A 24,503-nucleotide genomic window follows, 5' to 3' on the forward strand; every position below is an offset into this window, starting at 1 on the left:
CCCCCCCGCTTCCCCGACCGACCCCCCCGGCCCCGAGCTCTCCCTGCCCCGCTCCCGATGCGGGGGGAGGGTTTTTTTCCTTCCCCTCCACGATGAAGCTGCTGCGCTGCTCGCTGCCCGCGATCTTCAGCCACTGGCTGTTGCTGAAGGTAAGAACGGGCCGGGGGAGGGGGGGGCAGATCGCTGGCATGGGGGGGGGGCAGAGGGGCTGCGGCGGGGGGGGGGGACCCGCTGCTGCGGGCGGCGATACCCCGTGCAAAAGTGAAGTTGGTGCCTTTGCTCAGACATTGGCGAGGCTGGGGGGGGGGGGGGGTTCGCTTCTTGGGGGGGGGAGGGCAGGGAGTGATTGCTCTGGTCCCCCCCCCGCACACACAGAGTGAGGAGCGTGGCTGGAATGGTGCTGGGGGGGGGGACAGGCTGGGGCGAGGCAGTGGGACAAAGTGAAGGGGTGGACGGGGGGTGCTCGGTGCTGGATGGCGAGGGGAAGGGGGGGCTGGCAGAAGTTGGGGGGGTGGAGAAAGGCACCTACAAGTGGGGAGAGGGATGCTTTTTTTGGGAGGGGGGGGCTGCATCCCAGTCCCTGGGCGGCTGATTTGCTGTTGCAATGAGACAAATCGCTTTGCAAGTGTTTGCATGAAATCCCCGACGGGCTGTTTTCCGGGGGGGGGGAGCGGGGGGGTTGTAAAGCAGCCAGAGGAACCGTCTGGCAGCTGCCAAAGGGGGAAACGACTCGAGAGACTCGCCCGCGTGCGTGTGAATCCTTTAAATACACCCAGGGTGCCAGGTCTGGTTCGCTCCTCCCGCCCCTGCTGGCATAGCGTCTGCCAGGTCATGCCATGCTCCCGGCGGGCCAGGGCGGGGTGGCGCGGGCTGCCCGCAGCTGGGCCGGGCTCCCTTGGTCCGGATGCTGGAAATTAGCCCCGGCCTGGAGGGGGCTCGGGGCTGCCGCCTGGGTCGTTTTGAGGAAGGCACAACGTGTGTGTGGCCCGCGCGCTACACACGTGTGTGTGTGTCTCTGGTCGGTGCACACACGCAACAGCCTGCAATGCCTGGGTGTGGAAGGGTGGCCCTAGGGGAGACCTCAGCAAAAAGCCCATCGCCCGTCACGCCTGGCCCCAGGGCCAGGCTGTTTCCCGCAAGGCTGGGTCCTTTAGCGCTTTCCAGGACCCTGAGCAGTGGGGCGGCCCCCTCTTCCCCGCCGTGGGGGGGTGTGTGCGGCGAGTCTCCGGACACTGATCATCCAGTCTGACCCACTGGAAAAGGCAGGCCGGAGTCACCTCTGAATCCGTTCTGGTTTGAGCGAGGGCAGATCTCGAAGACATCCGGCCGTGACTGAAAGATGGACCAGTGCTGGGAACGTCCCGCAGCCCCCGGGAAGCCGCCCCGGTGCTTAATCACCCTCAGGGTACGGCAATAAAACCAAAACTGCCTGCGGCAACGCGTTGCAGGGAGCCGGGCAACTCGGCCCGGCGTTCCCAGGGCCAAGGCTCCAGGACCGTACCTGGCTGGGGCTCGGAAACCGGTCTGCAGTGTAGACGGACCCTCGGTGTTCACATTTTGCGCTAATTTGTCTGTCTCCGACCTCCAGCCTCTGGCTCTGGTTCGACCTTTGTCTGCCGGCTGGACGAGCCCGTGATTAGCCATTCCTGGCCCCTGTGCGGACGTCCCTTCCTGAGACTCACCTCCAATTCTCTTTGGGTCCCTTTTGCCCCCCGTTGGGGGCGGCTGAGCCGGATTCTCGGCGGGTGGGCATCGGGACCACGCTGCTTTATGCCAGCTGAGGGGTGTGGGGGGGTTGGATCATTCCGTGCATATGCACTGCAGCACCCTCAAATCCATTATCTCCACCCTTCCCGCGCTGGAGCGAAGGACAGATGCACTGAGGTTTGGGATGCTTTCAGCATCCGTCCTCACCCAGCACGGGCAAAATGTCCCCCCTGGCCTGGGCAAAATACTTTCCCCCTCCTGATGGACTCTCTTCTGAGACCCCTGGCATAAAGGAATATATAAATCCGGAGCGACCGTGTTGAACGAATTGGTGTCACTCTGGAGTGCCGCCGAGGTAACAAAACTCTGGCCCGCTTTGGCCTGTGTTCACACCTGGTGTGCAGTCCAGGAAGATGCTCGGGTTACCCCAGGACAGAGGCTGGCCCTTTGCCCATGGTACCTAAGAATTCATCCCGAGTCTAGCCCAGCGTAAGTTAACACGAGCGGAAAAGCACTTAAAGCAAAGTGTTACTAAATAATTGCCAAGGACTCCTGGCAAAGGCCTTTTCCCCACTTCACTTCTGCCCTTTTGGGCTTTGCGTGTTTCATTCCCTTCTTCCAAATAAACTGTAATACATTTTTTAAAGAAAGCCCTTAAACTATCAAACCCCCCGGATTTGGAGCGTCTGAACTTTCCCCGTCTCCCTTCGGACCGCCCGACAATAGCTTTCAATAGGGATCATAAATTTTTGATTTCCTCCTCTTCTGACTGCTGCATATTCCTCGGCCGGCCTGTGTTTATAATAGTTCTTTCACAGGTAACTGGCGATGCAATTTTTACTGCTTGTGAATCGGGTGTGAAGAGGTTTTGCTTTGTGGGTTATTTTTCCCCCTCGTCTTTTATTTTTACCGGGGGAGGGGTCAGTGGGGAGGGTGTCGGGGTCATTAAACCACAGGGCAGTGAGAATCTGATTTCACGTCCATCCGTTTTTACTTTTCATGTCTCATGAATGCCCCCCCAAAAAAATCCCCTTCCGGAGAGGAATGCACTTCTGCTCGCCCAAGGTTAGCTCACTGGCAAAGAGGCTGGCTTGGCTGCCTTTGGATTTTTTGGGGGGGGGAGCGGGGGGGAGAAGGTGTTAGCCATCCTCTGAGATTGAATCGCTCCAAGACAAATGGTTTTGTTTTGATCAAATGAGCCGGATCGGCTTTTTCTTTTTTTTTTCCCTCCCCCTTGTGGGAAGGCAAAAGCGAGTGGATTTAGGTGTGCTCTGAATCAGGCAGGACGGATTGGCGGGCGGTGCGTGATCTTGCAGAAGGGAAGCAAATGCACCAGAGGATGCTAGCTAATTCTTTTTGATAAGCCGGGGCGTGCGTGTGTGAGACGCTCTCAGTCCTGCCCCCACCAGATCTGCCATCCTGGGGGAATTAACCCCCAAGCCCCTCGTACCTGGGTCTTTCTTGTGACGCTTAAAAAGCAGGGGCACGGCCAGGGGCTTGGGGAAGGGGTGCGTGCAGGGGGGAGCCCGGAAGCAGCGGGGTGATGGAGCTAGCCGTGCTGCTGCAAAGCCGGCAGGTGTGATCTCTGTTGCCTGGCTCGAGGGTGTTAAATGCGTCCTGCCCCGGGCGCTCTGTGGGAAGGAAAAGGAAGAATTTCTCGGCTGTGCCAGTTTCAATTCTCCCTCCGTGCCATTGGGCCAGTCACTTGTCTCCCAGTTCCCCATCTGTGAAAGGGGGCTGGTGTCGGCACCGCTTGTGGGGGACAAATGCGGGGAGGGCGGCTGTGCTGAGCGTCCGCCGTGGCGGCCTCCCGGCCCTTTCCCATTCTGTTGGGGGAGGAAGGAATTCCCCCCGCTTTTCCTTCGGGGGTGAAGTTTCATTTCCAGAAGCGCCTCCGGCCGCCCCGGCGTTTAGTCAGCTGCAAACACGTCCCGACGGCGCCCGGCTTTGGAAGAAACTTTGAATCCCCTTTCCCCTGGCGGGCGGCGGGCGGGGGTCAAAGGGCCCCGGGACCCGCTGGCCTTGGCGGCCTACGGGAGCTGGCTCTGCAGGGTACCCCAGCACCCATGCCCCCGCCGGCTCCCTCCCGCTAAAGGCTCCATCCCAGAAGGCTGTTGCAGTGAGAGCAAATTGCAAACAAACAGCTGTTGTTTTCCTCCCTGCGGATGGAAATGCTTTGGCGTGGGGCAGGCGCTGCGGGGGGGCCTGCGTGGGGGGCAGCCTATAGCCAGGGCTCCTGTTGGCCCAGTGTTCATTTCCCGTTTGGCCTTTCGGGAAAGGGGCTCTCTCCGTGCCCCGGGGTGTGTGGTATAGCCAGGCTCCAAACCCCTGCAGCTGCAGGGCCGGTCGGTTTCGGGGGGGAGCTCTGGGGAGGGGAGGGGGGAAGCTGTGTCTCGGGAACCCCTTGATCACACAAGGCCCCGGCCCCTGAAGCGGACCCAGTGACTTCTGAACCGACCCGGCCACAGAGGAAGCAGAACTCGGCTTTAGCGAGAAACCCGCCCACTGCAGTGTGACGGGGGCAAACTCTGAGACAGGGGCTGTGCACCCGGGGGGGACCCGGGGAGACCCCGGTTCTGACGGAGAGCTGCTGGGCCTGGGGATGACTCTGCTGCCCAGAGATGGGGCAGCGCAAAGGAGAGCCTCTTGGGGAAATAATGGATCGGAGAGGGTGGCTGGATGCCCGCAGGAAACCTGCTCGGACGGGAAAATCGTTACGAAGTCGCCATCTGGGCCTGACCCGAAATAAATCAGTGAATGGGGGGGGCTGAGCCGTGCTGACTCCAGGTCATTCTTCCCACTGGCCAGAGGGGCCGTGCTCCCGTGAGGCGAGGGTTTGAGGCCTGGGAATTCAGCCGGCAGGAGGGGGGCGTGCGCGGGCAGGTTGTCTAGGTTAGAGTCGGGGGGAAGCTGGGAGCCAGGACTCCTGGGTTCTCTCCCCTGCTCTGCCACTGACTCCCTGAGTTATTCGACTGTCTGAACATTAGCAATCCCAGGGCAGGGTTTGTTGGCGCGGGCGTTAACCCTGAGATCCCAATTTCCCGTCCCTGCCTTGGCTGCCGGGCGCCAACTGCTGGGGTTCCCCATCTCCGGGCCATCGTCCGGGGGTCCCGGCTGCTGGACGAGGTCACACCTGCTCCTCTGCAGCAACAACTGCCCCCCGCAACTCGGTAACACATGCCACACATCGGGGAAACTGAGGCACGCACCCAGTACTCACAATGCAACCCATTAAGAAAAATCCCCCCGCTTTGTCATGGGGGGGACTCGCTGCACGTCTCCCCCCCCCCACACACTGTGCTCAGGCCCCCATATGCTCCCTGCACAGACCAGCCCTCGCACCCACTGAGCGGCTGAGAACGGTGGATGGGGCTGGTGCGCCGTACAGCACTGTGCACCTGGCAGATGGGGTGGCAGGGAGGTCTAGTGGGTGAGAGCATGTGGACCAGGACTCCTGGGTCTGTGGCACAGGGTCTCCCCCCCCCACACACACACACACCTGTGCCAACCGACGCTGCTGCGCCGCCAGGTTGCGAGGCAGCGTGGCCTAGTGGATCAAGCACTGGGCTGGGCCTCAGCACCCCTGCGTTCTAGTCCCGGCTCTGCCACTGGCCTACTGGGTGACCTTGGGCAAGTCACTGCCCCCCCGTGCCTCAGTTTCCCCACCTCTCAAAGCAGGGGACAATGCTGTTGATGGGCCTCTGTGAAGAACGTGAAGCTCTGCTGATGGCCAGAGCTCGCCGGCACCGGCGTTAGGATTTACTCCATAGTATGATAGTTATGATTTACTCCCCCTGGTGGCATACTGGCTCGTGGCCTTTCCCCGGCCCCCTTGCAACGCGTCCCTGGGAAGGAAGCAAAAGAAATAATCCAATTTCCCCTCCCCGCCGGCCGGGCGGAAAAGCCGTTCTGGAAACCGGCGCCCGGGCCGCGATCTGGGTTGTGGAGCCCCGCCCAGGACAGAATTCACGTCTTCTCTGCCCCCCGCCTCTCCAGCGGGGCCGGGAGGTGATCAGATCTTTCAGCTCCTGCAGCCCGGCCTGGGGGGCATCCGTCCGTCCCGGGCTGGCAGAGTCGCCAATCCTGCCCCGTCCCGGGTGCCGGCACAAATACTGCTTCATTTCTTCATGGGGAACAGCTGCTTGCTCGGGTTTTATATGCATCCAGAACAGCCGGGCCCTTAACAGCCTCTCCGGCTGCCGTGGGGGTGCCAGCTGCCCCTGGCTTTGGGACATCCTTGTGGCCCCCACAGCCAGAGCACGGGGCTGGGGTAGCCGGGGCCGTAACCTGTCAGGGAGCAGCCAGCTTTAAAGGGGCATTCGCAAGGCAAGATTCCCCTGCCACAGGCCCCAGCCCAGCCCAGGGACCCGTAGTCCCTGCGGCCACGGCTGGATTTCCCGGGGCTCTGCTCCCATGTGGGCACCTCGTTCAGGGCCAGGTCTCCCAACGTGCGCCGGTCCCCAATCCGCCCCCTCCCCCCCCCAGCAAATCCGGCCCTCGGTGCCAACCGTGTGGCTGGTTCAGAGGCAGCCACGCAGGGAGAATCTGGGCCCCCGTCAGGCCGGGTGTTGCATGACGCCCCCGTGACCGGGATCGGGGCCCAGTCAGGCCGGCTGCGCAAACCCCCATGAGGGACGGTCCCCGCCCCAAAGAGCTCATGCGTTGCTGGGGGATCAACTGTCCATGTTTTAGAGATGGGGAAACTGAGGCCCGGGGAGCTGATGTGCTGGGCCGGAGCTGGGAACTGATCTCACAGCCCTTAGCCGCCGGCCCCCTGCTCTGCTCTCATTAGCCCTGCCTCTCTGTGCCCAGGAGCGACCCCTGCCCGCCAGGCGCTCTGGGATCGTGGGGGGCTGGGGGCGCGCTATGGAAATGGAAGGAGACCCCCCCCACCCCGTTACTTCCTGTTCCCCAGTAACCACAACAGCTGCTGCTGATCCATTAGCTTAAACCCCTGCGCCCCCTTATCCCCAGCTCCCCCCAGCCCTATCCTGGGCTCTCTGCACCCCCCTGCCCCCCAAAACACGGAGGGACCCATAACACCCCACCCCTCCCTCTAAGCCCCCCACCCCCCACCCCAAGGGGCACTGGGAAAGGACCCACGATAACCAGCTCCCCCAGTGCTGCCCCCCAGCCAGCGGGTGTGTGTGGGGGGGGGTCCCACAAAGGCAGATCCCTCGTCACATCCATCTTGCCGCGGTGGGGCCGGTAATCCTCGCCCGGCGACACTTGCACATGAAACAAATTATCCCCCAGATGCCGGCCTCTCGATTGTCTCTTCCAGCGAAGATTCGTCACGCCCGGCTTTTAATCCCAGACTCTGTCCTATTTCCTCCCCCCCCTGCCCCCGGGGAGAACGGAGGCTGGGGGAGGGGGTTCGCGGGGGGGGGGGGGGGGGAGCCATGTCCTTCCACCTGCTGCAAATAAACCATCCCAACCTGGAGGCCCTTTAAAATGTGGGGGTTTTTTTGGTTATTGGGTTGTGGGGTTTTTTTTAACGCAGAGTGGGGGGGCCACGGGTTGGGAGTGAGGGGCACTGGCAGAGCTGGGGGAGGGGAGCCCAGCGCTGGGCCAGCTGGGGGGGCTGCGGGTTGGAAGTGAGGGGCGCCAGCCGGGTGTACAGCCAGCAACTGACACATTTACCAGGAGGAGGCAATTGGCAGAACTGGATTTGCACTTGAAGGGGGGGGTTTGGCCCCCTCCCAGGAGAGATGGGGGGGGTCAAGTTCCCCTGTGATTCCCACCCCCCTTTTCCTTCTGCCCTTTGACCTTACGCGCGGTGCTGGATTCCTTTTAATACCAATCAAGGGCCGCGCCGGGCGGGAACTTTGAGATGCAATTTATGATCCCGCCTGATAAGATCTTATAAAATCTCCTGGCCACACTCGAAATTACATTTCCATAGCGCAGGCGAACCCGGAGCCGCCACTGTCTGATACTTGCCTCTTTTATGGCTACATTTATTGCAATAATAAAGTGAAATGCTGGGAGTTGGGGTGTGTGTGTGGGTGTGGGGGGGGGGGGACACGACACGGCTGGGTCTTTCCGTGGTTTCTGGCTGCCGGGAGAACTTCGGTTGAAAGGACAAGCCGGCCTGGCACGGTCTTGTGCTCCCCGCTGTCGCGGGGGGGGGGGGGGGGGAGCAGGGCACCACCCTAGCCCCCCTGGGTGAACCCCTTGCTTCCTTTCTGTATTGCACCCGGGGACATTGTATTCTCCCTGGTTTACAGAAGGGGGAAACTGAGGCCCAGCTGGAGCGGGGGAAGGGACAAGGTCACAGAGGAAGGACTAGAACCCAGCTCTCCCGACTCTCGGTGCTCCGCGTGCTCGAGCTGGGAAAAGAACCCAGGCGTCCTGGCTCCCCCTTCCCCCACCGGCCCACCCGGCGAGGCAGGCGTGGGGCGCGTCTGGCTTCTCTCCGGGCAGCCCGGGGATGAAAGCGGCTGATTGTCAGGCTGGGATAAGCAGGGCCGCGCCCGCACGGGGGATAATCACAAGGCTTCATGGCCTGCCAAGCCGCTGCGCCCAGCCGTGGCGAGCAAGGCCGGGACCGCTGAGTGATGGCCCGGCATTGATCCGCGCGGCCGGAGCCGGCGCGGGGACAAAAGGGCGGATTAGCCGACGCCTCTCACTCCTGACCTGCAGCTCCCTGCTAGCCAGGCCCTGGGCTCCCCCGCTACAGCTCTGCCGACGCCCCTCACTCCCGACCCACGGGCCAGGACGGGCGTTGTCCCGGGCCGGGCTATGGCACTCGGTTTCTTGGTCCCTACCCGGCGCACCCGGCGCTAGTGGGGCTAGAACTCAGTGCTGCCAGCTCCAGACGCACCAACCCTGAGCGAAGGGAGACTCGTTATCTGCCTTGCGCAGTGTAGGGGCCATGACCCGCGCCCCCAGGCAGTTGATTCCAGCCAGCAGAGGGCAGCGCTGTGATGTCCTAGGGGAGACCCCGCCCTTCTCTGGTGATTTCAGGCCATCCTGAACCTCTGACATCACTGCCGTTCCTAGGGCGGCTGGCTTTGATGTCATAGGGGAGGGGCTGTGAGCTCACAGCAGAAGGGGGCGGAGCCACGGACCCTTGAGTGAAGAGCGCCGCCTGGAGGCACCACGCAGCCATTTTTGTAGGTCCCCCAAGAAGGTTTTGCTGCCCTTCAAAGTCAGAGCCCCAGTTCCCCATTCGCAGTCCAGATCTGGGGGGCAGGGCTGAGACCCGAGCATCTGTGTAAGCAGTTGTCAGGTCTCAGCATGGGAGGGAGGGACGGGGGGCTGGGAGCCAGGACTCCTGGGTTCTTTTCCTGGCTCTGCCACGGGCCTTGGCCAAGTCCCCCACCAAGCGCCTCAGTTTCCCCTCCCACCCTTTGCCCGTTTAGACTGCGAGCTCTGTGGGGCAGGGACCGTCTCGCTCTCTGTGCAGTGCCTGGCGCCACGGGCCCCGAGCTCAGCTGGGGGCCTCCAGGCACTGCTGGTCCCTGCCTGGCGAACAGCTGCCCTGCTGGAGAAGCTGCAGAGAGCGAAGTCCCCCCCGCCACCCGCCTCCCCGATGCTCCCCGGCCTGTGAGGAGAGCCCCCGTCCAGCGGGTCTCCCAGCCTGGCACAGACCATTTGCTGAATTCCTTTTAAAGAACCGAGCCCAGGGGCCGGTTTAAGCAGCTGCCTGGGATCTGGGCTGTTAATCTGCCCCCCCCCCGCCCACGCCGCTGGAGGGGACGTTTTTAATGCGTCGCCTCTGAGAGCGAGATTCAATTTCATCTGGGCCTCGGCGGGCTCTTTCCCTGCGCCCCCCCCCTTCCACCGGCACGTCCCCGCTTTGCTGGGTGCAGCGCTTCGTTTTCCCCTTCGTTAGGGGCTGGGATGAGTCACCCGGCCCCGGATCTTTGCCTTTCGCCCCCCTCCCCACTTCCCTTTTTATGCTCCTCTGGCTCCTCGTCTGTGCGTCTTTCCAGAGTGGGGGGGAGATTTCTCTTTAACCATCCCCCCCCCCCCCCCGGCCAGCCGAGCCACAAAGCGCCTCCCCCCGCAGAAGAGAGGGAGCGAAGGCAAGGCAGGAGACGAATGTCAGGGAGAAAGAACCAAAAGGAGAAGACAAAACCCCGGGCGATGAAATATTTATTAGCGGGGGCGCGTGCCGGGCGCGTGAATAAAGCAGCTGCATTTGAATATTTGCTCTGGCTGTGTGGAGAGAGGGATGTGGCTGGGGTGGGCTGGTGAGGGCCCGGAGGGTACAGCTCTACTACTGCTGCCGGCCGGGGTGGGGGAGTCACACCTCGAGCCGAGCGGCGGAGGCAGCGGTGTTTGTGGGTACAGGTTTGGGTGTCGTTCCTTGGGGGGGGCTGTGTGAACAGCTCCCCGCTGAGCAGGTGGCTCTGTCCGGGCAGGGGGGGAGCGGCTGGCACCCTGACCCCCCCCCCACGGCAACTTAGTTAACACTGGCAGCAGGGAAGAGACCTGAACTGGCGGCCCCGGAGGGGAAAGGCCCCGGGCCCCGTCCCCTGACTCCCTTTTGTCCCCCTAACGTGGGCATTGGCCAATCTGCCAGCACGAATCTCGGGGCTAGAGACCCGCTGCTGGCCGGGTGCGGGGGGGAGGGAAAGGGGGCTCGTGGCTGGGGCCAAGTGACCCTCCAAGCCCCGGCTGTGGGGCTGGCGGCCGAGCGGGGAGGGCAGGGCAGGTGGCAGAGCTGGCACGTGCCAGCCTCCGCGGGGGGCACCGGACAGCCGGGCTGCGTCTCTTTCCAACGCCTTTGAGCGTGGGGAAGCGGCTGGCTCAGAGAGGGCCTGGGGGGGGGAGCTGTGGGGCGGGGGCCCGGACTGGTTCCTGGGGGTGGGGGGGGGACGAGCTCTCCTCAGCTAACCTCAGAGGGAGCCCTGAGTGTCGGGGGGCAACGTTAAACCCCAGGGGTGGGGGCTGGACTCTGTCCTGCCGTGGGGTCAGGCGAGGAACTCTGCCCCACGTCTGCTCTGCAGCCCCACTGCCCGTATACCCCCAACTCTGCCCCCCCCGAACCCCTACAGCCCCCCCGCCTGCCCCGATCCCCCTCCTGCTCGCGACCTTCGCCCGTCCCTGGCACCGGGGCGGGGGGCCAGGCCCTGCCAGGTAATTAACGACGGGGCTCCTTCGTTTCCCTTCCTCGGCCCCCCCCACCCTCCTCCTGGTGCCGGGGGCCATCGGGGAGGGGGACAAAGCCCCCCCCCATCCCCCCTCGACTGTCACTTCTCTGGCAGCGAGTGGCGCTGTCACAATCTCAGTGTCGCCCCCCCCCGCCCCCCCCCAGCTCTGCCGGTGCCCCTCGCTCCCGACCCGCAGCCCCAGCCAAGGGCTCGTCCCGGACGCCCTTGCACGGACCCGCCGTGCAGTCACCGTCCCCGGGTCTGTCACTCACCCAGCGCCCCCCCCCGTCCCCCCCCCGTCCCATCTCAGCCCAGCGCTTGTCAGGGCCTGACAGATGCACCTGGTGCGTCTGTTTCTCCCGGGCGCCGGCGTCCGCACGCCCCTGCCAAGATAAATGGGGCCTGTCACCGGCCCCTTGTTTGCCGCTGACCTTCGGGAAGCCCGGGCTGGCCGGGGCTGCAGCAGGGGGGCTGGGGAGGGGGGGGAGCCACTGGGGATCCGCACTCACAGGCTCCAATTAATCTCTGCGTGCTAACGACGGCAGGGAGGGGGTGTCGGGGGGGGGGGTGTCAGGGATGGAGCGGGGCTGGGGAGATGCGGTAACTCTGGGGTGGTGCAGTGAGCTGCAGAGCTCCCGGCGGGCCAGGGGGGGCCTGGGCAGATTAGCCTCGCGCCCGTTCGGGGACCAGCGGCTCCCGTGCCAGGATCCGGGGCCGCTGGGGCGGGGGAAGGTGACTCGGTTATTGCTGGTAGGGCTGAAGGAGGGCAGGGCCCATTGTGCCAGGCGCTGCACAAACATTCCCCCCCCCGGCCAAGATCAGGGGCCCCGGCACCGCACAGACACAGGGAGAGATGCCAAGAGCTCACAGCTGAAACGGCCTCAGGATGGGAGGGGAAACTGAGGCACGGCAACGGGTGGTGACAGTGGCCGGCTCATGCAGCTGGGGGTAGAGCTGGCATGGCACAGACGTGGAATGAAACACCCGTAGGGCCAGAGCGCCACACACACAGCATGGTGCGCACACACACACACACAGCCAGAGCAACACACACACACACAGCCAGAGTGATACACACACGGCATGGCGCACACACACACACAGCCAGAGCAACACACACACAGCAACACATACACACAGCCAAAGCAACATGCAGACACACGCGCACACACACAGCCAGAGCAACACACACACACACACACAGCCATAGCAACACACACACACACAGCCAGAGCAACACACACAGCCAGAGTGATACACACACGGCATGGCGCACACACACACACAGCCAGAGCAACACACACACACACACACAGCCAAAGTGATACACACACGGCATGGTGCACACACACACACAGCCAGAGCAACACACACACACACACACACACACACACACACACAGCCAGAGTGATACACACACGGCATGGCGCACACACACACACAACCAGAGCAACACACACACACACACATACTGCCAGAGCAACACGAACACACACACACACAGAGCCAGACCAACACACACATGGAATGACACACACACGCCAAGCCAGAGTAACGTACACACGGCCACGACCCACAACCCCCCCGCCCCCCGGTGTAACACATCCCGAGCGTGTTTCACACACACACACACACACAGCATCTCACCCGCCCACATGGCTCAGTCCCCGGAGCCCTGTGTGTGCGTGTGTCAGGTGCACAGCCGTGTGTGTGTGTGTGTGTGTGTGTGTCCCCGTGTGTCTCGCCCTTGCACAGGCCACGCCCGGGCCCTGGAGCCCCTCCCCCCCCATTCAATGTGAACGTGGCTCGGGGCCCCCTGACCCTCAGTTCCCGGCGTGGGGGAGGCGCAGGGGGTGGGTGAGGACCCTGAGCTGGGTTTGTCCTTCCCCCCCACCCGCCCCCTTGCCCCAGGGTCTCTGAGTGACCCCTCCCCGGGGAGCCAGCCGGTGTTTAAGCGCTGGGGTGTTGACCCCAGGTATTTGCAGAGTGGGTCGTCCGTCCCCCCCCGCACCCCCTGGGCTGCGCTGCCCCCGGATCGATGGCGCCGGCGGGTTGCCAGACGCGGCCCTGCTTTGTGATCCCGCCCCACCCCGGCTGGGGAGAAGGAAAGTGGGGGGTGGGGAGGAGACCGGTGGGGGGGGAGCTGGCAAAGCTGCAGGGAGAGACGCCAGAGCCGGTCCGGCCCCCCCCCAGGGGTGTGGGGTGGGGAGCTGGAGAGATCCAGAAAGGGGGCAACGTGCCACACCCCAGAGATCAGACAGGGCAAACTTCCTGGAACGACTCAACCCCCCCTCCCAGCTCTACCGGTGCCCCTCACTCCCGACCCGCAGCCCCCCCTACTATCCCAGCCCAGCTGGAGTGGGGGGGCAGCACACCAGGCGTGCCGGGGGGACAGGAGAATGGAGGGGCACAAGGCAGGAGGACTGAGACAAAGGGCGGGAGGGGAAACTGAGGCACGGAGCGGGGCTGTGACATGGGCAGGATCACACAGCGGGGAATGGAACCCAGGAGTCCTGATGCCCAGCCCATCCCCCCCCCACTCTAACCACTAGAACCTAGGCCCCTCCCTGAGCCGGGGAGAGAACCCAGGCGTCCTGTCTTGCAGCCCCCCACGGAGATGGGGCGGCGGGAGGTAGAAAGGGGAGGCTCACACTGGGGGGCTCCCGTGTCCTTATGGAGGGCCATGGGGGGGCTGAACTGGCATTAACTACTCCTTCATCTGTGGGGGGTCCCGGGTCATTCGCCCTCAGCTGCCCCTTTATCCTGCCCCCCCCCCCACTAGTGCCTCCATGGCAGAGAATCCTGGGGTGGCCACAAACGCCCAGCACACGGTGCTGCCCAGCGGGGGGGTCGCGGGGGGAACCGGCAGCGTCTCGGCCGCATGCTCATTTCCTGGTAATTTCCGGCACCGCTCGGGAGGCTGCCCCTCCCCCCCAGCAGGATTCGGCGGGGGGCGGAGGGGGGTCCCCATAAATATGGATGAGCTGCAGGATTAATAACCGCGGGCAGCCGGGACCAGGCCGGGCAGCAGATGGGAGATAAGAGGGGGGGATATTTATTGACATAGCAGCCGTGGGTCCCCCCCAGCCCTCCGGTCCCCGTCTCTGGCTCGATCTTTCCCCCACGCCTCTCTCTCTCCTGGAGGAGGGGGGGGCCCCTCCACGTCTCCCCAGCTCCCGCCCGCGCCGGGACTCCGGCTCCTGTCTGCTGAGATGCCCGGCTTTGAAGCTGCATTGAAATATAGATAAGGCTGGAGCAGTGCTCAGAGCACGAGAGGTTGGGGGGGGGGGGCAGCTAGTGTGGGGGTGGGGGGGTGAGTGGAAGGGCCAGGTGTGGTCCCCAGGGGGCAGGGGGGCCCGGAGGAGACCCAGCTCTGCCTAGAGGGGCAAGGCCCCGCGTCCCACTCCTTCCTCCGGCGCCCGGGCCGGAGCCGCGAAGGGTGAGACGCTGGGGGCCAAGAATGGTCCCGGGAAAGGACAGCGGCTCCGGCTGGGTGGTCCCGTTGCGCCACGGCAGACCCCTGGACCCAGCCGGGTGGGACCTGCTCACCGAGCGCCTGCAAGGACCCGCCAGCCAGGGAGCACCCACGACCCCGGGCGAGATGCACCCGACGGCTGCTGGGCGGGCTGCCGCCGCGCTGCCCCCCTCCCTTGCATTGTCTCTGTGCTGCTCTGGCCTTACCCAGGGTCCCCTGAGAATCTCCCCAGCCCCCCCCCATGCAGGGGTCTTCCCAGCTGCTGCACAGCTGGCATAGGGGCCCTGCATCCCACTGCTCCCAGCCCCCCAGGTGGCCAGAGCGCACGGCATTCAAAGGGGGTCAGGGGAACCATGCGTAGGTTAGAGCAGCCCAGAGGCTGCTCTCGATGGCGCCAGCGGCTGGGTAGGGCCAAGATTGCCGGCACGGGGACAGGGTAACTGAACCCCCCCACCCAAAGACCTGACAAACTCAGTCCACCAGCGTTGCTGGATTAACGCCCCCCTCCAGGCCAGATTCAATTCCACTCGGGGACTGCGGGTTAGTTTCTCAGAAGGGACCAGTCCCCGACCCACACCCTGCTACCCCCCACCCCGATCTTTCCGCACCGGCTCCTCCGTCCCCGTCTCCCCCCCCCCCAAAAAAATGCCCCCCCGATATTATATGCCTGGGAAACCAGGTCGCCCGGAGCAGAGCATAAAAAGCTGCCAGCGCGGAGGCGACGGCGAAGTGACAGTGATTGACGAGGCCGGGCCGCGCTGTGATCAAAAGCCACCCAAGCGCAGCTGAGAAACGACGGGTGGAGGCCAGCCACAAAGGGGGGGGGGGTGAAAGTGGGGGGGTCCGAGAGTGGGCGGTGAGTGATAAATGGAGTGACAGCTCCAAGATAGCGCAGCCGGCGCGGGCCATGAGGGGGAAACGAACAGGTCAAGAGGGGAGCACCGTGGCGTGTAGAGGGGGCCTGGATAAATAGAGATGGGTAAATACGGGGGGGGGGGGGCAAAGGTGACGGATGATGGGGTCCTGAGCTCGCAGGTGAACAGCGCCAGCTCCCCCCCCCCCCCCCAGTTTGCTCTCTCCGTGGGCGAGGGGAATCAGACGCGTCTGAGCCCGGCAGCTCTTGAGGGCAGGCGGGCCCGTCCGACGCCTGGCACGATCCTTTCCCGGCAGCTCCCAGGGGACAGGCTGCAATGCACGTACCAACGGCCCTCTTCACGTCCTGTCCCGCAGGGCGTCGCCGTCTGCTCGTAACCGGCCGCCGTGTTCCGCCCCAGAAGTGGCTGCATCTCGGCAGTGAACTGGCTTGCAGTTCCCTGTGTGCGGCTCGTTTTGTCATCCTTTTAAACGGCCGCTCGGTAGGGCCGAGGGAGTGTAGAAACGGCCCCTTGTAAACCCCCCCTCCCCCTCCTCTCCGTGCCCACCAGATCCGCGGGCTTCGGTGCCAAAGATCCAGTTGAAATCAATGGGTGTTAGGGGCCAAAAAATCCATGCGCCCTGGGGACCATGCACGGGTGGGGCTGCTGGCTTCCCTTCAGGCTGGGCCGCAGGACTGTTGGTGCATGAGCCGCTCTGCTCTTTCGTTCAGCCCTCGGCGTCATCCCTGCCTCCCCCCCGTTGCTAGCGAAGTGGGGCTGCACAGGTGCCGGTGGGGCTGGATTCTCAGGCCCTGGGGGGTGGCGCGGGGGGTGATCTTTCCGGCTGGCAGGCGTTCGCAGCGGCCCAGGGACGGCGAGCGCGGCCTCTTTTCTTAGCAGCGCCCAGAAGCACCTACCGAGATCAGGGCCCCAGCGTGCCAGGGGCTGAGGGACGGACCCAGCCCCAAAGAGAGATGGGGCAAACACGGGGGGAGAGATGGGAGGCGTCCTGGTTCCCAGCCTGCCCCTCCCACCCTTTAGCGTCTTCTCAGCCTCTGCCAGTCCCAGCCCAGGAAGGGAGAGGTGGAGCCCATTGGTCGAAGGGGGCAGTGCGGGGCGTCGGGACTCCTGAGTTTCATTCCATGCCTCGCTTTGGAGGAGTTCCCCTGCCTCAGTTTCCCAGGGCCGAGTCGGGGGAGCGGTACTCCCGAGCCCACCAGGCGTGTGTGGGGGTTAATGAACGTTCACACGGTGGCTGGAGATCCTGGGACAAGAGACGCTGGCCGGGGAGCAGGGGCCACGGGCTAGTGGAGGTAGCCAGGGATTCTCATGTGACAGCTCTTTCCGGAGGGACCCTCGGAGTCAGCTGGGCTTGGATTCAAATCCCCGCCTTGGGGGAGGAGGGAGGAATCGGTCTTTACTCTCCCAGGACCTGCCAGCTCAGCAGAACACGGGGGCGTGGTGCGTTCCACCGGCCCTGCCTGGCGTCGCCCTGCCAAGCGTCAGCCCAGCCTGCTCCCAACGCACAGTTACGCCCGGGGTGGGCAGATATCTGCTGTGCTCGGCCCAGCAGGGGCCCTGTAATTCCGGCTGCAGATCAGAGGCTCCGTATAATACGATTAGGCTTCCTGGGCAGGTGGTGCTTGGCCCTCACCCCCCCCCCCGTGCCGTGCTCGCTGCCCTCCCGCCTGCATTTGGATGGGGCTGGAACGTGCCCGCCTGGGTGCCAATGAGCTGCCAGGCACCCGTTTTACTGGGTTAGACTTCGAGACGGCCTGAAAACTTTCCTGCGTCCGTCCAGCCCCAGCACCTGCATCAGTCGTGCCAAGAGCTTATGGCATTCGGCCACCGCGTGAGCGGTGTCTACGGCACCCGGCGTCGTGCTGCCCTGGCACGGTAGCCAGCGGTCAAGTCGCCCGGTGCCCACGCTGCCTGGGGTCTGCGTTACCCAGCTGCGGTGCCTGTTTTACCCTGTGCCTGCCCGTCCGTGCTGTGGGATCTCGCCCCATCTCACGGCCCGGGTCTCTCTCAATTCCCGCGCCAGCTCGACGCGCCCCGTGTGGAGCGCGGCTTCCAGTTCACGCCAGCTCCGTGGGAAGCGCCGGTTTCTGGTTCGTGGGGGCTTGGGCCATGGGGGTGTTTTCTGACTTTGAGGACTCGCTCTGCTCTGGGTGCAAATCCCGTGCCCGTCTGGTGCCAGGCTGCGAGGGCTTCGCATTTGCCTGACACCCCCTCTGCGCAGGGCGGGGGGAGCGGGACGGGCAGGGTGCGTGGCTGGAAACCCAGCGCTGCTTTTGGCCCAGGGAACCTCTGGGAAGGAGGAACCCAGGAAATCTCAGGGCTCCTAGGTGGAGCCGGGCCGGTTAGTGCCAGAGTGGTTTTGCCCCAGGGATGGGCTTGGCCTGCAAATACCCAGAGATCCCTTGGCCCAGGCTGGTAAATTGCCTGTTGCGTTCAGTCAGCACTTCTGCTGAACCGGGCCCGGTTTAATGAGGCTCCCTGGCTCCTCGCTGTACCTGTGAATTACACCCACCGCAGGCCGGCTCCAGCGCGTCCCCCACCTGCCGCTCAGCCATGTGCATGCGTGTGCAAAGCTGGGGGAGGGGGGAGTGGCTGAAAACACACTGCCTGGGGAAAAGGGGGGGCTCAAAGGTGAACGCATGCGTGTGCAAGCGTGCAGGTGCGTGCGTGTTCACATGCCTGGCAGGGCAGGCGTGCGTGTGGAGGGTGCATGCGTGTTCATGTGCACATGGGAGAGCAGGCAGGGGTGCAGGCGTGTTCACATGCACAAATGCAGGCGTTTTGGTGCTACCATAAACCCTGTAATAGCAGCGCCTCTGCGCAGCCAGCGCTCCCGGCCCAGGGGCCCGGATGCCCCTGATGTGGCTGGCCGAGGCTGGAGAGCCTCCGCGCCGGTTCTGTCGGCTTGAGCCCAAGGGCCTGACGCACGTGAGAGACCCTCCTGGGCCTGGGCGCCGAGCCTGGCTGACTCAGGGAGCTTGACTGGCTTTGAGGCAGGGGTTGTGGCTGGGGGCAGCCCCCTGGGAAACTCAGCTCAGCCTCCGCTCTGGGACAGCTCCCCTGAGACAAAAACTCTTGGGTGGGGCACAAGGGAGGGTACGGCTAGAAAGGGGGCGTGGCTGGATCTGGGAGTGGGTGTGGCTATATCAGGAAGGGCGTGGCTAGAGCAGGGAGGGGGCGTGGCCAGGGCAGTTCTGCTGCGTTCCGATGCCGGTGATAGAGCACCCAGGGACGGCCGGCAGGAAAGGGGGCGCATGACTGGGACGCGGGGAAAGGTGCCACGCTGGGTGGCTGGATTCCAGGGCGTGGTGCCCAGCGCAGAGCCCAGCGTACCAGGATCAGGCACGGAGGGACGGCCCCGAGTCTGCTGGCTTGGCGCTGGCCGGGCGTTGCGGGGGTGGAAACGCTGCAGGGGAATCTGGCCTGTGGAACCAGGGCCAGAATCAGACCTTGCTTCGGAGAGTCCTGGCTGGGGTTGTTTTGGGGGGGTCTGGGAGTGGCGGCGGAGGGGGGCTGGAGTTTCCCATTCAGAGCAATGCATGGGGCTTTCCCGCTGCCCGGCCTGGCGCCGTCTCCCCGGGCAGGGCAGGGTGTGATGGAGGAGTCTGGAAAGGCTGGAGCGCCGGAGCTGTTCTGGGGAGCGAGGCTGGGGGGCGCAGGGGGGGCCGGGCAGGACTGTGCTAACTCTCTGCCCCCCACTCTCTGGCTCCAGCAGGTGGTCTGCGTGGAGGGCCACTTGCCCAAAACCCTGGGCTACCTGGAGCTGGGCACCTCGGGCCTCCTCAAGAACGTCCCGTATGATGCCCTGAAGCCTCAGCCGCTCAATCCGGCCCGGCTGTTCTCCGGGGAGCCCTCGAAAGCCCAAGCTGGCGGCCTGAGCCCCTGGGACTGGCCTGGGAACCGGACGGCCGCCGAGGGCCTGGCCCAGCGGGCCAAGCGCAAGCCCTCGCTCAAGACGGGCCGGGCCAAGAAGATCTTCGGCTGGGGCGACTTCTACTTCAACATCAAGACCCTGAAGTTCAGCCTGCTGGTGACGGGCAAGATCGTGGACCACGTCAACGGCACCTTCAGCGTCTACTTCCGGCACAACTCCTCCAGCCTGGGCAACGTCTCCGTCAGCATCGTGCCCCCCAGCAAGGTGGTGGAGTTCGACGTGCTGGGCCCCCCGCCGCCCCCCCCTGCCGCCCCCCGCCAGGCCCCCCTGCCCGAGGCCAAGCAGCTCAAGGCTTTCAACTGCCACGTGGAGTACGAGAAAACCAACCGGGCCCGCAAGACCAAGCCCTGCCTGTACGACCCGGCCAAGGTGTGCTTCACGGAGCACACGCAGAGCCACGCCGCCTGGCTCTGCGCCAAGCCCTTCAAGGTCATCTGCATCTTCATCTCCTTCTTCAGCTTCGACTACAAGCTGGTCCAGAAGGTCTGCCCGGATTACAACTTCCAGCACGACAACCCCTACTTCGGCTGAGGGGCGGGGGGACGGGGAGGGGGGGTGGGAGAGATGGGGGGGGGGAGATGTGGGAAGGGGGGACGTGAACCCGCCCCGCCCCCCCAAGCGTGGTGGGATTCTTGAACGGCTTCGGCGGGGGCAGGTGCTGTGGAACTCGCCGGGGGGCCCACGCCGGGCGGCCGGGAGCCCCTTGGGTGACCTGGGCGCTGGACGCTTCGCTCCGTCAGGCTGTTACCCCAGCTCCGGGGCCCGCCGCATCCCCCCCGGGCTGCCTCCGCGGACGGAAGGACAGCCAGGCCGGACGGAGAGACGTGAGAGCCGGGCAGCCGGAGCGGATCACCGCCCGGCGCTGGGAAATGGGGGGGGAGGTGCGGGGGGCTGGACCGGGCCCTGGAGCCCCAGGTGTCTGGGGTTCGCATCGGTGCAAAGAGGGGAGTCGTGCGCGCGTGTGTGATTGATGGTGCGGGGCCCAGCGCAGACTGGGCTGAGCCAATCCTCCCTGCCAGCTGCTCCTGGAGGGGTCCCGGCGCCGGGGCTGACGCCAGCCTGGCGCTGCAGCCCTCGGCCCAGCCCGCGCTGCTCGGCCTTCGTTCCCCCGGAGCCATGCCCGCCCTTGCAGGCTGGGCACGGAGCCCCAGGCTGTGCAGTGACCCACGCTGGGGAGGGAGGGAATAAGCGAGGGAACTGGAGCCTCAGCCCCCCATTTCTTTCTCTCCCACGCACCCCGGCCTGCCCCAGTGCCTCCTGCTGCCCCTGCCACTCAGCCACCCCAGCTCTGGGGCTCACCCCCCTTGCTCAGGGACCCCCCCAGATCTAACCCTGACTCCTGCAGGGCTGGGAAGGAGCCGAATAAGGGAAGAAACCCCGGTGCAGCCACAGGGGCAGGCTGATGGGGACAGGGTCACGGCCGGATTCCCAAGCGCTGCTAAACTGGCGCATCCTACAGGAGAGAGGGCGTGAAATCAGAGCACAGTGTGTGTGTGTGTGTGTGTGGCCTTGGGTGTGTCAGGATGCGGGGGGTGACACATCTGTGCATTGGAACGCTTGGTGGTGGGTGTGCATCTGTGGGTGTGCACGCGACGGTGCTTGCACACGTGGGTCTGTGTGTGTGTGCGTGTGGGTTTGCGTGGCGCTGCACTTGTGTGCACGTGCTTGTGCATCGGGCTGTACGAGTGTGTGGGTGAACCCCTGCGTGTGCACTTGTTTGTGTGTGCAGCTGTACGTGTGTGGGGGGCGTGCGCATGTGCCTCTGGAGGTGGGTGGGTGAATGTCTGTGTGGGGTGTGTGTGTGTGTGTGTATGAGTGTGTGTGTGTGTCTGTGTGTGTGTGCACCTCTGTACGTGTGTGGGTGTGCGTGTAAATGTGTCTGTGTGTGTACATGTGGATGTGTCCATCTGTGTGTGTGTGTGCATCTGCCCGTGTGTGGGTGTGCGTGCGTGTGCGTGCTTGGCTGTGTAGCCGTGTGTACGCACACACCCAGGCCTGGCTCTGTGTGTGACAAGCTGCAGTGGACTCGGCTGCTCAGCCCTGACCCCGGGTTGAGGGGCCCGGCCCCGGCTCCCCCGTCTTGCTGCCCCCGCAGGTGCCCCCTGCCGGCACCACGGTGCGGCTGGACGTCACTGGGCTGCCATTCAGTGGCTCTGTCCTGCCCGAGCCCCGGCGACTGGTGCGGTGCCGCCACCGCGGGGCTGGGGACGACACAAAGCCGGGGGGGGGGGGCGGGAGTGGCAGGGACCCCCTGGACGCAGCTCCCCCGGCTGTCAATCACTCGTCACGCGCTGGCATTACCTAGTGAATGTGTGCAGCTGAGTGAAGAGGGGGTGTCCCGGGGGGGGGGGTGGGAGAAGGGGCTGGGGGCAGGACGAGCTGGGGTCACACACAGCCCCTTAAGTCAAACCCCCCCCCCCACCACCAGGCTGAGCTGTGCGTGGGGGTGGGGCAGGGTACCCCCTCCTCCCAGGCTGAGTCTCCCCCCTCTCCACCGCTGGGCTCTGGGCTGAGCCTTCTTATTTTTTTAACAAAATAAAATTAAGGAAAAAATGTGGTTAAAAAAAAAATAAATAAATGAATGAAATAAAAAAATCCTGCTGTCGCGTGTGATAGATTCCCCCCCCAATGACTGTGATTGGTAGCTCCCAGACCCCCCCCCCCACTGCATTCAGCATGATGGGCAGCTCCTGGCTCCCTCCCCCCCCCCATGGAGCATGATTGACAGCTCCCCTAACAAATGTGATTGGCAGCCCCCTAAGCCCCCAGTGTGATTGGCAGCTCCCAGTCACACACCAAGGGGGAGAGAGCTGGGCCAGTACTTGGGAAAGGGGGGGTGTTTATGGAGACATCTGGGGTGCTGTAGGAAGCGTTGGAGCCCCAAGTGCAGGGTGGAGTATTTCCTTCCTGACCCCGACACCAGCGAGCCCCTGAAGCCTGAGGATGAATCAGCTTTGGTCCCTGCAAACGGCAGTGCCTGGGCCCAACTGCGAAGAGGCGCACGTCCGTGCCAGCGCAGGGAGCTGCTCTCTCCCCCCCCCCCCCCCCAAGTTTGATGAATTGCCGCACACGCTGCGGAGCAGGGAGACGATGTTGGGAGCAGGCTGTGACAAGCAAGCTGGCTGCACCATGCCAGTGCACAGAGCCTGATTGATGGGAACACTGGGCCCTGGGCTTGCCCCACCCCTGAAATCCCAGTATGATTGATTCTCCTTCGCTCTGCAGCCTGGCAGCTCCGTGCAGAACGGGGACAAGGCTGTTGTCTTCTTTTCCAGGGCATTACTCCTCAGCATTGCCTGACCCAGAATGGGGGGTAGAGGGGGGGGCCGGGGTGTGTCTCGGGCCCTGCGGTCCCGCTGGGCTGTGAAGGGGACGTTGGGTGTACGGGTCTGAGTCAGGACTTGAGGGGGAACCATCAAGTAATGAGGTGACAGCCCCCCCTCCCACCAGAGGGGCCCAGATGAAGCCGCGTGGGGTTCCTGGGTGAATTTAGGGGTCATGTGCAGTTATTTAGGTGGTTTTCCCAATGGATTAAAGAAGAAGAAACTGAGGCACAGCGTTGGGCTGGGCCTTGTCTAATGGCACACAGCAGGTAAGTGGGAGAACCCAGGAGTCCTGACACACACCCCCTCTCCCTTAACCCATTGGACCCCCATTTCCCGCCCGGAGCTGGGGAGAAAACACAGGATCTTGGCTCACAGCCCCTCCCCTGCTCTAACCACTAGCCCCCTCTTCCCAGAGCTGGGGAGAGAATCTGGGTGTCCTGGCTCCCAGCCCCCCCTGCTCCAACCACAGACAGCCGGACGCGCCTGTCCGCAGAGACGCCAGTTGAGGCACCTGGCGATCCCGGCGCCCATGCCACATGTCTCTGGCGTGTGTCCCGGTGCGAGTCGGGCTCCGGGCTGCCTTCCCGGGCCTACAACGGCCTTGTTGTGCGCTGCAACACGCCGGTGCGGTCCCATGCAGAAGTGGGTGCAGTGCAGCTGCACTGGCGGGGGTGGGCTCTGTGTCTGGGGCTGATTCTCAGCCATGCTGTTCCTGTGGGTGGCCCAGGGCCCATGTGCGTGCATCTGAGCCCCTTTGTGCGCCCTGTATTCTGGCTGCACAAGTTGCCCAGTCCCTAACTTACGCTAGAGCAGCCTAGGGACTGCTCTAATTGCATTCCTCCACCGTATGGGAAGCAGAAAATACCCATAATGCAGTGCAGGCTGGCCAACACCCCCTCCCCCCAAGGACCAGGAGCAGGGTGGGTACAGAGAGCATCAACAGCTGCATGGCACTGGCTAGGGAGATGCCTGTGGAGGGGGGATGGATTGTTAGAGGGGGGGCCGTTCTCCCCCACCCCATGTCTTTGGTGGACCCTGATCCTTGTGTCAGCTGGGGAGACCCCGGATCCGCACTGCCCAGGCACCCCCAGGCTCTTCCTCCCCCCCCCCCCCAACAAATCAGCAGCCTCCTCCCAGGCACTCGGCCGGGGCCGTGTTTCCCTCATGGGTGCTGCCCCCCCCCACCCCCCCCAGGGGCGCTGAGATGTCAAGCCAAGAACACAGCTCCCATTTCCCCTCCATTGATTTCCCGGGCCCAGCTGTTCGAGGCCGTTGTTGCGTTAATTAGATTTAATTCCATTAGCGCTTCCCGAGCGTGGTTATTGCGGAGAGGTACCGAGCCAGAGCGAAGCCAGCTGACGGGCGCAGGGGCGGGCGGGCAGGCTGTCTAGTGGTTAGCGCAACAGGGCGGGAAAGCTGGGGCTTGTTATCGACTGTAAGAGAGGAGCCGGCTCTCGTTCTGCCAGGACGCCTGGGTTCCGGGCCCAGCTTGGGGGGGAGTGGGGTCCAGGGGTTAGAGCAGGGAACTGGACACCAGGACGCCTGGATTCTCGTCCCCGATCTGCCGCTGAGCGCCCTCGGACGCGCCGGACACATTTGTCAAGGCCTGGGCTCGGGTCTAGCCACCCAGGGCCTGTTGCGGTGCTGTGCGGTTGTGGTGTTGTGCCGTTGTGCGGCTGTTTGTGGCATTGGCAGGGATGTCAGTCCAACACAGCAACTTCCCAGCCTCCTGTGGGTAAGAACTACAGTGCAATGGGGGGGGCCGCCCTGCAAATGCAGACCAGGGCCTGGGGCAGGCAGGGGTCGGAGCAGGGGGGGGTCCCCACTTTTCCCATTGCTCCCCCTCCCCCCCAGCTCAGCCCAGGCGCCACGTGCCCTGGGGGCGGGGCCGGCGAGGGGGTCCCGCGCTGCTACTTTCCACTTCTTGGCAAATATGCAAATTAGCTCCTGCCTTACTTTGCATAAAACGTCAAGGGGCGGGGCTCGGGAGCGGGCGGGAGGGCTCCGCGGAACTACATCCCCCAGGGTGCACCGGGCGCGGCGGAGGAAGGGCCACGTGTTTCCCTTCTCTACTACCCCCCC

At 64.2% G+C, this 24,503-nt stretch overlaps 1 protein-coding gene across 1 annotated transcript; it reads left to right on the top strand.

Annotated features, from left to right (window-relative positions):
• Positions 1–70: 70 nt before the first annotated feature.
• On the top strand, positions 71–19,626 carry NXPH4 (neurexophilin 4). Its single transcript, XM_067529694.1, has 2 exons — positions 71–149; positions 18,874–19,626. The coding sequence occupies exons 1-2, from the start codon at positions 93–95 to the stop codon at positions 19,624–19,626; spliced, it is 810 nt and encodes a 269-aa protein (XP_067385795.1). The 5' UTR covers positions 71–92.
• The last annotated feature ends 4,877 nt before the right edge of the window (positions 19,627–24,503 follow it).

The sequence above is a fragment of the Emydura macquarii genome, unplaced genomic scaffold (assembly GCF_026122565.2).
Source record: "Emydura macquarii macquarii isolate MOO-44397 ecotype Brisbane River unplaced genomic scaffold, CSIRO-AGI_Emac_v2 contig_2994, whole genome shotgun sequence".
Classification (NCBI taxonomy): domain Eukaryota; kingdom Metazoa; phylum Chordata; order Testudines; family Chelidae; genus Emydura; species Emydura macquarii.

Coding starts and splice junctions, on each gene's coding strand:
- NXPH4 (XM_067529694.1), top strand. CDS start 93: ATGAAGCTGCTGCGCTGCTCGCTGCCCGCGATCTTCAGCCACTGGCTG. Junction 150..18,873: donor GCCACTGGCTGTTGCTGAAG/GTAAGAACGGGC, acceptor CTCTGGCTCCAG/CAGGTGGTCTGCGTGGAGGG.